The following is a 16,588-nucleotide window of genomic DNA, read 5'->3' on the forward strand; positions in this document are numbered from 1 at the left end:
TGATTTTGCCTAATCACTTTGCCTTAGTATAATATTTCATAGGTCACAAAGTCATTGAATTCTATTTCCAGAGAGGCCCTCCTTGGTAAGGTTTTCAATCCTCTGTTTTAAGCTAATTCTTCTCCTTCCACTTTTTCCTCCAGAGGTCTTTCTTTGTGCCTTCCACTCTCTGGTGGGCCCATTCTCTCTGGAGGATCTTCTCAGCCCATCCCCTCTCTTGGCTCTGTCTGATGATTTCTTGTGGGCACTCCCCCACCTCTCTCCTCCATGCTCTGATCTGGAGAGGGCCACACTCTGCCTGTCCTGCCTCCCTGGCCGGGCCCTCTGCTGCCTGGCACTCCTCCTGCCACACTTGGGGGCTGAGTGGCTCAGTGGGTGGCACCCTGAGCTCCACTCCTGCCTCAGGCACTTGGTAGCCAGTCACCTCGTAGCTGACCTTGGGCAAGTCACTTAATCTCTGTCTCCCTGAGTTTCCTCATCTTTAAAATGGAGGGGGATCACAACCATACCCCCTTTCAGAGTTGTCGTGAGCATCAGACGAGATGATATTTGTGAAGTGCTCAGCACAGCGCCTTCCCCTAGTCAGTCATTCCATTCTCCCTCCCTCATCCTTGGCCAGAATCCTGGGTGTTGGGGCCTGTCTCCTGTGACCTCGACACGTCTTTGGCCTTGCCCCTTCCTCGCCCCCTCCTTTCTGCACAAATCCCACCCGACCATCACCCTGAGCAGCCCCCACTTACGGAGATTGTGAGCCTCCTGCCAGCCTGGGGTGGGGGAGTTGCCGTGTGACTTCCACGGTGGCCAGTTTTCTAGCTCCTGTCAGGGAGCATTTATTAAATGCCTACTCTATACTTGATGCTGTGCTAGATACTGGGAGTATCATTGCAGGTAGAGTCCCTGCCCTCCAGGAGTGTCCCTTCTGAGGGGGTGGAAGCTGTCCAGGGGTCATGGTGGGGAGCCCCGGGGGAAGGGTGGGGCCTGACTCTCCAGAGGATGTAGCTGGCAGATATAGGCACCGGCTCCTGGCTTGCCTCTGCTCAGCACCCCAGCCTGTTCCCATTGCAGAGTGGTCATCACAGAGGAGCTGATGGCCAGCCTTTGTCCATTTGGTTTCCCTGTAGCTGGTCCTGGTGGTTTCTGGAGTGTGCTCTTGTGAACTGTTTTCCTCTCACATTAGGGATGGGGGCCGTGGGAAGAGGGATCCCTGTATCAGTGAAGGTCCTGCCAATGCTGGAGTTGGCCACAGAAGCCAGGGTTCAATGAGGGCTGGTCAGGGAGCAGCCGTGGGACAGGTGTGCGCAGGCCTTCTCTGGGCCATTTTCTCCCCCTGCTTGGGTGACCTGACCTCGTCCCTGCAGCCCCTTTGATTCCCCCTTCTTCCTTGGTGCTTGTGCTGAGAACAGCTGCCACATTCCCCTTGCCATCCCCCCACATGTCCTCCTGGTCCCTCTTCCCTTCTGCTCCTCTTTCTCTCCTCGCTGCTCTGAAGAGCCATCCCTCCTCTCCATCTTCCCGGTCTCCTGGAGTCCACTCTCTGCCCCTTTCTCCCAATAGCAGGTGTTCTTCTCTTGACCTCTTGGTCACCCAGAAGCCCTTCCAGGATGAGGTCTGTGGCTTGGATTGTATCCACTGTCATCCTCGGAGGATCAGCCAGTGCACGGTGGTGGAGTGGAGGCGGGTGCCAGCTGCCGGCTGCCCAGGGAGAGCCATCTCTGGGTCGGGTTCCTTGCCCTTTTTGAGCTTTCTCAGTTTGTGTAACTCGAGCCCTGTTGTCAGCCTTGCAGAGGGTCAGCCGCGGGGCTGGTGCTGAGGGTTGGCCGTGGCTCTTGTGCTCCCTCAGAGGCCATCTACGAACAGCAGCAGAGATTCCCCCAGTCACTGGGCAGTATCTCCCAGGTCTCTGACTTCTGAGCCTGCCTCCTGGTCATGTAATCCTCTCCATTTTCCAGCATTCCCTTCCCTTTTCCCCTGCCAGGGGAAAGACTCCTCCCCCCCCATGGGGGCAGCGATCATGAGGTCATGTTCAGTGTCTGCTGTCCCTGTCGCCCACCCCACGGCATCCTGGCCCTGCATTTGGGGGAGTTGTGTGTGTTGTTTTTGCTCCTTCCATTCACGTTCTTTGTAGTCATTGTGACCCTTTATTAAGTGCCTGCTGTGTGCCAGGCACTGGCCCCAGCACTGGGGATACAGATAGAAAGGGGAGACTGGGCGTGTAGGGGTGGTCTCTGCTGCAGGCCAGAGGCAAAGGCCTCTGGGTCTCTGGGCATAGCTGCAAAGCAATCCCAGATAAAATCCACTGGACAGGGCCAAGAACTTTCTTCCCGGGCCCTCAGCAGCTGCAGCCGGACTGCATCTCCCCAGGGGCTGTCAGTACAGACGGAGCTAGGGATAAGAATGATCTTAGGGTTTGTTGTCCTGTGCATTGGGGATAGAGACAAAAAAGCAGGCCCAACCCTGGTCCCTGGGTGTTTTCCCTCTTTGTGATCGTGTGAGGCTCTTAGGTTGGACAGGAAGATAAATCTCATGGCTGTTAGTGAGGGGTCAGAGTATCTCATCACAGAAATAGGAACCAAGTCTCTAGAACTGCCTTGCTTTGTCAGCCTTTGTGTAGCTCACACCTTACATGTTCTGTACCTGTGACTATGCTGGCGGTCATCAGACCCCTACTGGGGCCTGTCAGCACCTGCGTTTCCCAGTGAGGCCCCAGGGCGTGCCAACAGGAGATCAGAGACTGCCTTTGAGCCCATCTTCCTGGTCCTGAGGCTGGCGTTCTCCTCTGTGCCTGTTTGCAGTATTGATTCTGAGTATTGATGAGTGCTTCTTAGTCAGAGCAACCCCTAGGGTTTTGTTCCTCCAGACTTGTGACCCTTTCTGATTGTCCCACTCTTGTACCCTAGGACTCATTCTCCTTCCCCTTAAACCTCCCCTTCCTGCCTTCCCTGTAACCATTGAGTACACCCCCAGCCTCCCAAGTTCCCTGAGGTTCATTCTCATCTCCACATCCAAGATGGTGCCAAGGCCTGTTGGTTTCACCATTGGAGCATCTCTGGTCAGTTTCTCTTCTGGATCTCCAACAGGTGTACCTCCAGTCCATTCCTTCTCTCCTCTATCACTGCCCTGATCCTGGTGCAGACCCTCATTCCCTCACACCTGGACTATTGCCATGGGGTCTGCCTGTCTCAGTCTCTGCCTCTCCAGTCCGTCCTCCTTTCAGCCACCAAAGGGATCTTCCTAAAACACAGGTCTGACCATTTTGCTCTCCTACAAAAGGCTCTGCTTAGCATTCAGAGCCCTCCTCTCTTTCCAGGCTTCCTGTACCTTACTCCCCAGCCTCCTGGCTGTTCCACCTCTTGGCTCTGGCTGTTTTCTCTGGCTGTCTTTTGTGCCTGGAATAGTCTCTTTCCTCCACTCCAACTCCTGACCTCCCTGGCTTTTTTTGAAGTCCCAACCAAAATCCCACCTCCTACAGGAAGCCTTGCCTCTGGTATTTATCTCCTGATTATCTTCGATGGAACTTATTTGTGCATATGGGTTTGCTTGTTGTTTTCCCCAGTTAGATCATAAGCTCCTTGAGGGCAGGGACTGTCTTTGGCCTCTTCTTGCATTTCCAGCACTTGGCACAGTGTGCACTTACCAGTGTTATTTGATTGGTTGGTTGACCATCACTCCTATTTGAAACCTCTTTTAAGCTGTGGTCTTGTACTGTTTAATTATTGTCCTAGCATTTGTACCTCCCCATGTCCACAACATGCGGTTCCTGTAGTTCTGATGGGAGGGTGCCAGATTGTCCACTTTCTCAGCCTCCCCTCCTCAGGCCAAGCACAGAGAAATAATCCAACATTGGGAGGGTCCTGCCAGATCACGAGTCAGAAAGAGGCCCGAGTGAGGCAGACAGTGGGCTCAGAAAGGGCAGGCCTGGTGACCAGAACTCTCCCTGTCGTGGGTTTTTAAAGGATATTCACTCTTCTTTTCCCAGGTGCTTCCAAAGAAGGCGGTGCCGGTGCTGTGGATGAAGATGACTTTATGAAAGCATTTGCAGAAGTCCCTTCTGTTCAGGTAGGCCTTTGACACCTATCTCTCTGCTTCTGTCTCTCTCTGTCTCTGCCCCTCTGTGTGTGTGTGTGTGTGTGTGTGTGTGTGTGTGTGTGTGTCTCTCTCTCTCTCTCTCTCTCTGTCACTCTCTATATCTCTCTGTCGCTCTGTCTCTGTCCCACTCTCTGTGTCTGTTTCTGTCCCTCTCTGTCTGTGTGTGTGTCTGTCTCTCTGTCTCTCTGTCTCTTTCTCGCTGTGTCTGTCTCTGACTCACAAATCCTCTGAATCATGCAGAGCACAGCTCTGTGGTCCTTTCTTGGGCAGTTCGACCTTGGTGGCCATCCTGCTGTTTCTGGGTCAGCTCTAATTCGGCACTCACTGCACTCAGTGAGCCCCTGTGATCAGGTCTGGTGGGCATCCCAGCAGTGTCAGTTTGGCACCCAGCTCCCAGGGCAGGTGTGTCTGGGAAGAGCCCCGAGCCCCACTGTTGTCTGTGGAGCCCTGGTGGCTCTCCCTTGCTGGGGTACAAGGTGGTCCCTTTAAATCAGGGTTTCTCTGAAGGGGTTGCATCAGTGTCCATAGCCAACACCTAGGAACCAAGGTTGCTCTGGGGAAGCTTGTGAGCCTCCTCTTAGCTGTGATTTGGGTATTTCAGTCTCACCATGTGAAAGGGCTCCACACACATCTCTCTTGGGCTGCACCCCCAAGACGGGTCCTCAATCTTTGTGCTACCTGATCATGGAAGGGATTCAGACAGCAAGGTGTCGGTGGACCATGGGTCCACATCAGGACTTTGGCCGTGGTTAGTGTGAGCACGCGTGGGTCACCAGATCCCATGTCGAGGTGTACTTTCCTTCATCACACGGCTGGTCTTATCTCTCTTCTCAGGAGCCTTGGGTAGCTGGACCACCCAATCCAGAGCAGACTCCTTAGCTTCAACCTGACTGTCTCCCACTGCAGCTGCTCTTACATATGGTGCCTCCCTCATGTCCATACACGTTGCTAACCGCTCTGGGCCCCCTACCACCATGGCTTTGCTCATACTCTGCTCTGTCCTTGGGATTTTCTGCAAATCTGATTCCTTCTCTGATGGCTTCCCATTCGGGGATGAACTCTCTGTCTCTTCTGCCCCTCGTCCTTCCAGTCCCGTTCATTCTCTTCTTGGGTCACAGCATCGCCGTGAGACAGCCATAATCTCAGTGAGTGATCTGAGACAGACCCATGGAGAGGCAGGGAAAGGGCCAGCCTTGTCTGGCCAGAGCTGCCATGTGCTCCCAAGAGTCAGTTCCTTCCTGCCAGCCTGAGTCTCAGGCCAGCGACTGATCTGCCACCCTGGAGGGTGTTTCCTCCCTGGCTTTTCCCTCCCCTGCTGAAATCTCAGGTCTAGCCTCAGAACTGACTGGTGTCCATCCACACCTCCATGCGTCTCCTTCTGCATTTTAGTCTCTGGCAGGTTAGTCTCTGCCCCTTATCTCAGTACCTTCCTGGAGACCCAGCCCCAACTTGTAGATGAGGCTTTGGAGTCTGAAATTTGTCTTTTTGTCCTTCTGAGGAAGTGGGATAAGCATCAACACAGGCACATTTTCTTCTCCCAGACACTTGTTTAATGGAAGGTAACCAGTGATAGGCTCATCGTCTCTGGGAGCATTCTTGGGGAAGAAGGGATTGAGAGGAAATCAGAGCTTGAACGTGGGCTGGGGCCATGTTGGGAGCACCTGGAGAGATGCTGCAGGGAGCGGGGAGTCAGTGGTGAGGGTCAGGCACGTGGCAGGCTCCCCCAGCAGCAGGAGAAGCCAGGCAGGGCAGCATGGGCAGATACCTGGCTCCGGAGTCTGACCACTTAGCACAAGGAAGGGCCTGGTCCCCCTGGGCAGGTCACTTAGCCACTCAGGAAGCTTTCTCAGAGTGGAGCTGGTGGGAGGGAGGCTGAGGTGTTTTCTCACTGGGCTTGTTTGACCAGGAAGTAATAGTGGGCACTTAAGTTGTACCTTGCAGTGTCATTTGGGCCTCCCTTTATGAGTTTGGCATGATAAGACCCATTCTATGGAAGAGGAAACTGAGGCTCATGCTTCCAACTCTCCTGATGCCAAGTGAAGCTCTAACCCCTGGGCTACCTTGCCTTTTCAGCATACAGTGGTTGTTTTTCTGCCACAGCCAAATGTGCTGACAGGTCTCCCTCCTGTAAACAATGTGAACATTGGGGGAGTTCAGGCACACCATAGGGCACAGAGCATAGGCTCAGATGGCTAGTGGGTGACCCTAGGCAAGTCTCTTCACCATTGTCGGCTTTGGTTCCCTCATCTGTAAAATGTGTGTCTATACTACCCCTTGCCTCCTGGGGTGGTTGTGAAGACCTGATGAAATCTTTATTATAAAGCTCTGAGCACAGCGCCTGACACATGAATGCGTGCTGTCATGAAGAATGCCTCTCCTGGAGGAGCAAGGATGTATGGCATTAAAATTTGAAGACAGGTTTCATTTGAAAATTAAAATCGAAAGGAGCAGGGACTCCAGATTTGTGTCAGGAGGCTGGCGTGTGAAAGAATGTCTGCTGGAGAGGAAAGGAAGAAGGACCCCTGATCCCACAAAGAACTGGATGAGAGTTCTTTCCAGAGCGTGGGGAGCTTTGAATGTGCAGATCCCCATCAGCAGGTGGTAGGAAAAAAGAGAGACGGTGTGGCAGCCGCTGACTCTGGGCTTGGGGAGCCTGCTGTCTCCCGGTGTTCCGTGGATGCACAAAGTGATTCCTGTGAGGAATCTGGGCAGAATCAAGAACAAAGGCTATTGCCAGGATTCAGATGGGAAGAGCAGTTAAGATAATGGCATCTTGAACCAGACCTGGAGCAGCATTCACAAGGGCTTTCAACTGAAAAGGGATGGGAAGGAGGGAGGCCTCCAGTGTCCAGACAGAAGTTGTTGAGGAATGGGGTTTGGGTGAGGAGAACTACAGATCGCCAAGTTGATGAGACACACTGGAGGGAGGAGGGGAGAAGGTGACCCCTCTACTCTATGGCATGGCAGGTCAGAGGGGGACCAGCGAGAAGAGAATTTAGTAAAGGAGATTTACTCACATCTGAGAAGGTTGTGGCGACACAGTCAGTGCCTGCAAGGAGGGAGAGCCCTGGTCCATCCTGGGTGAAAGGGTGGGGCTGTGAGTGCAAGGAAGAATGCTAGTAGGAGGCAGGGGGTGTTGGGCTGTAAAAGGGTGAATGAAGATTCAGGGATGGTAGGATCCAGGGAAGTTTCTGAAACATGGTGGCTCCGCCGGTTGCTCTGGACAGTGCAGCTGCTGAGCCCCTGGAGGTCTAGCCATCATGGTGGGTAAGAGGGAAGATGGTGGCAGTGGGACTCAGGACTCCCTCTCCATCCTTCATGGCAGATCCCATGACCTGCATGATTCTTTCAGGGCAGCCTGTTCATGCCTGTCGTGCACTTCTCATTTCCTGGGCATTTTTCCACATCAGTTCTTTGGTGAATGTGCTGTTGCATGATGGGTAGCCATGTAACCTCCTTGGACAAAGACTTGTGGTGAGAAATGAGACTGGATCTTCAGAGACCTTGGGCTTTGCAGTTTCCTAGAGGCAGTCTCAACCTTTTTTGTTCCTCATTCAAGTCTAGGCACATATCGTTGAGTTTCTTTGCAGTGTCTCGTCTCTTCCTGTTCTCCGTAAGTGTCTTTGTCTTTCTGTTGTCACTTTTGTGTCCTAAGGCCTGTGGTGTGTGTGTGTTCAGGCACCTCTATATCATTATCTGGACATGAGGCTGTTTTCAATGATTTGGTTTTTTCCTACATTAGGTTAAATTTTTTGAGTGATTAGTGATCTCATTTTAAATGGGCTGAGGCTTAATCAGCCTAGTGCCACTTGCAAACAGAAAGGAGAAGCATCCAGAGGACACTAGTGGCTCTTCACCTGAGGGCCATGAAATTGTTTTAGAAAAGTATTTTTTAACAAAAGCAGTAAGGAAGATGGCAGAGGAAGGCAGTAATGCAATTGAACTCTCCCAAATTTCCCTCCAAGCAACTGTAAAATAAGACCACAAAACAAATTCCGGAGCAACAAAACCAACAAAAGAATAGGGTGAAACAATTTTCTTCAGGTTGGAAGGAAAGGTCTGTCTCACTTGGGCAAAAGGGGAGTGTAGTCTAATGCATGTGGCACTAGGGCAAGCCAGGAGCAGGCTGTACCCCAGCAAGATAGCTGCTCAGTCCTGGAGTGGCAGGCCAGTAGCTCGTCTCTACAGCTGCAGCACAGCAGGCCCTGTGGCCCCTGTGCAGAAGGCCAGCTGAGATGTCCCTTGCTTCCCAGTGGAGCAGGCCAGCTGTGAGACCTAGCACTTCCGGCAGAAGAAGCCTGGAACAGTGCCCCCTCCACCCCAGGAGCAGAGCCCAACTTTAAAAGTCACAAAACAGGATGGAAAAATGAGCAAAAACAACAAAAGAACCTGACCATAGAAAATTACTATGGTGACAGGGAAGATCAAAACATAAGCTCAGAAGAGGACAACAGTGTCAAAATGTCTACATGCCAAGCCTCAGAGAAAAGTGCAAATTGGCCTCAGGCCCAAAAAAACCTCCTAGAAGAGCTCAGAAAGGAGTTTAAAAATCAAATAAAAGCGGTAGAAGAAAAATTGGCAAAAGAAATGAGTGACACAAGAGAATCGTGAAAATAGAGTCAGTAGCTTGGTAGAAGCACACAAAAAATTGGGGGGTGTGGAATATGCACAGAAATGCCCTGAAGAAAATGACTTCTTCAAAAAGTAGAATTGGCCAAGGGGAAAAGGAGGTACAAAAGTTCAGTGAAAAAAATAATTCCTTAAATGTTAAAATTGGGCAAGTGGAAGCTAAGGACTCCATGGGACATCAAGAATAAATAAAACTATGAAAAAAATGTATAAAAAGAAGAAAATGTGAAATATTTCATTGGAAAAATGACTTCCTGGAAAATAGATCCAGGAGATGTAATTTAAAAATTACATGATAAAACCATGTTAAAAAAAAATAGCCTAGACTGCTGTTTCAAGAAATTATCTAGGAAAACTGTCCCGATGTCCTAGAATCAGAGGGCAAAATAGAAACTGAAATAATCCACTAATTACCTCCTAAAAGAGATCCTCAAATGAAAACTCCCAGGAATATTATAACCAAATTCCAGAGCTCCCAGGTCAAGGAGAAAATACTGTGCTCCACTCCCAGCACCGTGGGAGAGACCCTTCCCAGTGACCATCCAGGTTGTCCTGGACTGGAGACCTGCTTACCTCTGTGTTTCAACAATCTGGCTAGCAGCTGTTGTGGGGGTGAAGAGACCAACACAAGCTCCACAACAAACACGCTACCAGCACGCTGCAAAAGCCCAGGCTCTTTTGATCTGCTTTAGTAAGGAAAGCAACATTAAGGGGTTGACAAGCTTACTTTAATTCAGCATACAAATACCATTCACTTAGTTCAGGGGGAAAAGCCAGTACCCTGAACTTTGGAGCACATACAAACAAATTACAAACATCAACAGACCAAATACAGTTCATAGTTACCAACATCTAAGTTCAGCCCGGGAGCTCATAACAGAGGCTGGCCCAGAGTCACACACGCCACCACGGCTATGGGTAAGAGCTCCGAGAAAGAGAAAGCCAACCCCTGGTTTTATATCTTTTTCAGGGTCAAGGGTGAGTCACACATGTGACTCACCCACATGACCTATAATTGTCACAATGAGGTGACTTAAACCCATGTGGTCTAAAAGCCTCTGATGTCCCAAACATGTCACTCAAACCATGTAAACTAGGCCCTCCCCAGAGGCAAGGAGGTTACCAAGGACTCCCAATCTAATCAAGGAAACAAAGGCCAAACTCTTCAAGGGCACTTGGTTGAACTGAGTGCTAAGAGCCCATTTTGTTTGCCAACACACTCTGCTATTTTGTAGGTTCCACAACTCTAGAATTTGTTCAGAGCTATTTTTTAGAGGTGTTTGGAGGATTTTGGGGGAGAGCTTAAGAAGCAAGTCCCAGCTTTCCAGCTGCCATCTTGGCTCCACCCCCCTAAATAGCTTTGATTAAAAGAGATAAACAGGGAGACTACATTATGATGAAAGGTACCATAGATCATGAAGCAGTATCAATACTGAATACTAAACTTATATGCAGCAAATACCATAGCATCTAAATTTTTAAAAGAAAAGTAAAATGAATTAACAGGTGGAAATAGTGTCCTATTAAATGGAAGACTTTAATCTTCCATTCTCAGACTAGACAGATCTAACCAAAAAGTAAATAAGAAAGAAGTTAAGGAAGTGAACAGAATTTTAGAAAAGCTAGGTATGATAGATATCTGGAGAGAACTGAATGGCAATAGGATATATGATATATGGTACCTTTACAAGGATTGACGATAGATTAGGGCACAAAAATTTTATACGTAAAAGCAGAAATACTAAACACTTCCTTTACAGACCATCGTGCAATAAAAGTTATATTTAATAAGGGACCATGGAAACGTAGGGGGAAAATAAACTAATTGGAGAGTAAACAACCTAATCTTAATGTATGGGTTAAAGAACAAATAATAGAAACAATCAGTAGTTTCATTAAAGAAAATGACTAATGAAACAACATATCACAACCTATGGGATACAACAAAAGCAGTAATCAGAGGAAAATTTATGTCTAAGTGCTTATATCAGTAAAAGAGAAAGAGTGGACCAAGTGAACTGGGTATGCAGTTTAAAAAAAAAAAAAACTAGAAAAAGAACAAAAATCCTCAATTGAACAACTAAATTGGAAATCTTAAAAATTAAAGGTGAAATCAATACAATTGAATGTAAGAAAGCCATTGAATTAATAAATAAAACTAGGAGTTGTTATTATGAAAAATCAATAAAATCAATAAACCATTGATTAATATGATAAAAAAAACCCAATTTACTAGTGTCAATAATGAAAAGGGCGAATATACCACTAAAGAAACCAAAGCAATTGTGAGGAGTTATTTTGCCCAATTTTGTGCCAATAAATTTAATAACTTAAGTGAAATGGAAGGATATTTACAAAAATACAGACTGCCTAGATTAGCAGAAGAGAAAATAAAATATCTAAATAGACTTATTTAAGAAAAAGAAATTGAAAGGGCCATAAATGAGCTTCCTAAGAAAAAACATCAGGACCAGACAGATGTATGAGTGAATTTTATCAATCATTTAAAGACCAATCAATTCCAATATTAAATTATTTGGAGTAATAAGCAAAGAAGGAGTCCTACCAAATTCATTTTATGAAACAAAGACGATACTGATACCTAAACCAGTAAAGGTAAAAACAGAGAAAGAAAATGATCAAACAGTTTCATTAATGAATGTGGATGCAAAAGTCCTAAATGTAATACTAGCTAAAAGATTACAACAATATATTACGAAGGTTATACATCATGATCAAGTGGGATTCGTATCAGGAAGGCAGGGATTCCTTAATGTAAGGAAAGCTAATAGCACGATTGATTATATCTGTAGTGAAAGTAACAAAATCATATAATATCAATGACCACAGAAAAGTATAACCCTAAACTGCCTGTTTTCTGTTTAAAAGCCTTGAAAATATAGGCAGAAATGCACTTTTCCTCACACTGGTAAGAAACATTTGCAAGCATTATTTTTTTTTAATACACTGGAAAACTTTTTATTGTAGGTGGAGTGGGATAGCTGGACACAGTTTAGATGATTCGAATTTTGTTGGCAACATCTAAAGCATCGTAGTCTGGAGCAAGTCGGACATAGGCCGCCTTCTCTCCATCAGGCCGGATCGGTGTGTTGACCTTGGCCACATCGATGTCATACAGCTTCTTTACCGCCTGCTTTATCTGATGCTTGTTGGCTTTGACGTCCACAATGAAGACTAGGGTGTTGTTGTCCTCAGTCTTCTTCGAAGCAGACTCAGTGGTCAAGGGGAACTTAATGATGGCGTAGTGATCCAGCTTGTTTCTCCGAGGGGCACTTTTCCGAGGGTATTTGGGCTGCCTTCAAAGTCTTAGTGTCTTGGGTCGCCAAAAGGTGGGGGATGTTCGGATCTTCTTCTTTTTGTGGCTGTGGACACCCTTCAGCATTGCCTTCTTGGCCTTCAAGGCCTTGAACTTGGCCTCTGTCTTGGGGGGGACAACGGCTTCCTTCTTCTCCTTCGGCACCATCTTGGGAGAAAGGCGCAATCATTATTTTTAATGGAGATAAACTAGAAGCTTTCCCAGTAAGAATAGGTGAAAAACAAGGATGCCCACTGACACCATTACTATTCACTATTGTATCGGAAAGCCTAGCATTAGCAATAAGAGAAGAAAAAGAAATGGAAGGAATCAGGTAACAAAACTATGTCTTTTTGCAGATAAGATGATATATTTGGAAAATCCTAAAGACTCAATTAAAAAGTTAATTGAAATAACCCTAAATTTCTGCAGAGTAACATGATATAAAGTAAACCCACCTAAATTATTAGCATTCCTGTATACCACCAACAAGATACGGCAGGAAAAGATAGCTAGAGCTACCCCATTTAAAATAATTTTTAACAGTCTAAAGTACCTGAGAATACACCTACCAAAACAAACCTTGGATCTATATGAACAAAACCATAAAAAAATTTGTACACAAAATCAGATTTAAATAAATGGAGAAATATTAATTGTTCACAGGTAGGCAGGTACAATATAATAAAAAACGACAGTTTTACCAAAATTTATCTATTCAATGCCACCCCAATTAAATTACCAAAAAAAAATTTCCAAGCTAAAAAAAACTCATTTGGAAGAATAAGAGGTCAAGAATATTAAAGGAACTAATTGGGGAAAAAAATGCAAAGGAAGGAACTTCAGCCGTACCAGATCTTATAAGGCAGTAATTATCAAAACTATCTGATGCTAGCTAAGAAGTAAAAAAAGTAGATAAGTGGAATGGAATAGATAGACGATCTGCGGGAGCAAACAAACATCATTACCCAGTGTTTGACAAGTATAAAGACTTAAGTTTTAGGGATAAGAATTCATTATTTGGTAAAAAAAAAAAAAAAAATTGTTGAGAAAGATGGACAGCAGTCTGGCAGAAATTGGGCATAGACCAATATCTTACACCATTTACCAAGATAAGGTCAAAATGGATACGTGACCTAGATGTAAAGACAGATAATACAAGAAAATTTGAAGAACATGGAACCTATTACCTATCAGACTTTTGGATAAGTGAACAGTTTGTGAACAAACAAAAGATAGTGTTGTGAGATATAAAATGGATAATTTTTATTACTTTGAATTAAAAAGTTTTTGTACAAATAAAACAAATGCAGCCAAGATCAGAAGGAAAGCAGAAAACTGGGGGGAAACTTTTATAGACAGTTCCTCAGATAAAGGTCTCATACCTCAAATATGTAAAGAACTTTGTCAAATCTATAAGAATGTAAGTCTTTCTCCACTTGATAAGTGGTCAAAAGATATGAACAGGCAGTTCTCCGATGAAGAAATTGAAACAATTTATAGTCATATGAAAAAATGCTGTAAATCATTATCAATTAGAGAAATGCAAATTAAAACAACCTTGGGACATCATATTATACCTATCAGGTTGGCTACAATGATAGAAGGGGAAGGTAACAGATGTTGGAGGGGATTTGGAAAACTTGCAACCTTAACTCGTTGTTGGTAGATCTGTGAGCTGATCCAGCCATTTTGGAGAGAGATTTGGAATTATGCCGAAAGAGTTATTAAACTGCCTATACCCTTTGACCCAGCCATACCACTGTTAGGTCTGTTTCTTTAGAGGATTATGGAAAATGGAAAAGAACCTACATGTTCTGAAATATTTATAGTAGCTCTCTTTGTCATGGCAAAAAACTGGAAATTGCAGGGTTGCCTGTCATTTGGGGAACAGCTTAATAAATTGTGGAATATCTTCCTGATGGAATATTACTCTGCTATAAGAATCGATGAGCTCGATGATTTCAGAAAAGCATGGGGAGACCTCCACGAAATAATGAAGAGCAAGATGAGCAGAACCAAGAGAACACTGTGTATAGTAACACCAGTATTGTTTTAAGAACACCTTTGAGCAAACAAGTCATTCTATCTTAAATACCTGAATTACCGTATTTCCCCATGTGTAAGATGCACCTTAATTTTGGGGCCCAAAATTTGAAAAAAAAATGTATTACATAAAGTTATTGAACTCAAGTTTTATTCATCTGTTCATAGCTTTCAGGCATCTTTTGGGCAAGTCTGGTGCATGGACACATGCTTAGTCCATTCTATTAAATGAACCTGAAGCATCAACTGTGTCCTCCTTTGAAATCAGTTACTTCTTTTTCATCAGCAATTCTTCTTGCCTCGTGCTGAGCCATCTTTGGGGATGCAGGAATTCCAATTGCCCTTTGCTTATCAATCCGTATCTTCAGTTCCCTCTCTAAATCAGGGTATTTTGCTGACTTGCCTTTCATGGCCGCCTTCTGCTGTGGCGTTTTCAGTAGGGTTTCTTCTTCCCGTAGCCAGTCTTGGATTGTTTTCTCAGTTGGAGGAGGACCAAACATGTTCAGCAGCATGATTTCCATTCGCTTTTGCAAACTGAGTCACTTTTAACTTGAATTCAGCACTGTATGAAAATCTTTTCTGTGCCATTTCTGGGCAGAACGTGGCAAAACGTAACCTAATATACCGGTAACAAACGTGAAACAAGCAGTGCAAAGACAATAAGTGCAAAAAAGCGGGAAATGCAAGTAAAAAAATCTACAACCGCTGTATATGGCACACCCAGTTTTTAGACCCCAAACTTTTCGAAAAGGGGCACATCTTATACATGGGGAAGTACGATAACCTCAGAAATCTTAGGAGGGAAGATGCTGTTTGAATTCAGAAAAGGATATTGCTGTGGTGTAGAAAATGATGAGCTGGCTGCTTTAGGAAAACATGGAAAGACTTGGACTTAGGAAGGAAGATGCTCTTCACCTCAAGAGAAACAGATGATAGGAGGAAATAAGCATAGTATGGGCTTAAATATATGTGTATGTTTGTAGATATCTGTGTATATGGATGTATAGCCACACTTAATTATAGGCTTCTTTAGAGTGGGGGGACACAGGGGGGAAAATAAAGTAAAAAATACACAGCAGAGAACAAATGAAAACCAACATGGAAGCAAAGACAGGCTGGGCAGCTTTGAAAACTATGTGTAGTGTTTATTATATAGGTTTTCTTGAAATGGAAATTTATTGTTTTATATTGAATCCTCTCTTATGGTCTATTATGTACATGGCAATTTTTTTTTTCTTTTCTCATTTTTGTAATATGAGGGCAGAATTTATAATTTCAAAAAGAATCATATATACGTCTGAAAGGTTCGGAACTGCCAGATATAAGGAATTCTCAAAGTAGGAGGCAGAAGAATCAAAGCATATATTTAGGCTCCGCAGTAACCAACCCACAAACCAGCATCCCCATTTTGATCAAAAGCTTCCAGGCCCAATAAGTCTACCTCACAAGAGTAACCAGGAGGCCACAGAGAAGCATGGTATAAAGCAAAATCATATACATGCCCTCCCCTCTATGGTAAAAAAACCCACTGGCCTCAAGTCCTTGTTCAGCACTCCTCGGTCCACACTTTGGTCAGCTCTGCTACCGGCAGCTCCTGCTTCAGCTTCGGCTGTAGCTGTAGCTGTCTCTGGCTCCAGCAGAAGCTGTTTTTAACCATCCAGCTAGCAGCTTCTGGGGGCGGGTAGTAAGGTACGCAGGGGAAAGCACAGGTTCTTTCTATCTGCTTAATCAAGGGAAGCAAGGTGAAGGGGCCGACAAGCTTACTCCAATCCAACATACAAACAGCATTCAGTTCAGGGGAAAAAAGCCAAACTATTCAAAGGCACTTGTTGACTGAGTGCTAAGGAGCCCATTTTTGGTTACCAACACAATTTTATATTTAAGTGTAAAATTGTTTAAAAATTCCCCAAAAAACCACAAAACCCTAGAGAACATAAGAATAAATGGATCTTTCCTCAGAATAATAAATAGCACCTATCTAAACCATCAGCAAATATTATCTGTAATGGGGATAAGCAAGAAGCCTTCCCAAAAAAGATCGGAGGTGAAGCAGGGTTGGCCATTATCATCACTGTGATTTGATACTGTACTGGAAATGCTAGCAATAGTAGTAAGAAAAGGAAAAGGAAGTTTTAAAAAATTAGAAGAGGCAGTGAGGAAACAAAACTACCATTCTGTTCAGATGGTGTGATGGTATACTTAGAGAATCAACTAAAAAACTAGTTGAAATAATTAACAACTTTAGCAAAGTAGCAAGATATAAAATAGACCCACATGAATCATCAGCATTTCTATATATAACCAACAAAGTCGAGCAGCAAGAGATAGAAGAATTCCATTTAAAATAACTGCAACTAATATAAAATACTTGCCAAAACAAATCTAGGAACTATATATGAACACAATTACAAAACGCTTTTCATACAAATAAAGTCAGATCTAAACAGTTGAAAAAATATCAATTGCTCATGGGTAGGCTGAGCCAATATAACAAAAATGACAATTCTTCCT

General features: G+C 45.1%; 1 protein-coding gene across 10 annotated transcripts in view; it reads left to right on the forward strand.

Annotated features, from left to right (window-relative positions):
• CLASP2 (cytoplasmic linker associated protein 2) overlaps positions 1-16,588 on the forward strand; it is a 155,171-nt gene that overhangs the window by 68,367 nt on the left and 70,216 nt on the right. For all 10 annotated transcript variants that reach the window (XM_036738226.1, XM_036738227.1, XM_036738228.1 and 7 more), the window contains one exon: positions 3,977-4,056. In XM_036738226.1, the coding sequence (XP_036594121.1) occupies positions 3,977-4,056 (80 nt within the window). The remainder of the gene's footprint in view (positions 1-3,976; positions 4,057-16,588) is intronic.

Source organism: Trichosurus vulpecula, chromosome 9, assembly GCF_011100635.1.
Source record: "Trichosurus vulpecula isolate mTriVul1 chromosome 9, mTriVul1.pri, whole genome shotgun sequence".
NCBI lineage: Eukaryota > Metazoa > Chordata > Mammalia > Diprotodontia > Phalangeridae > Trichosurus > Trichosurus vulpecula.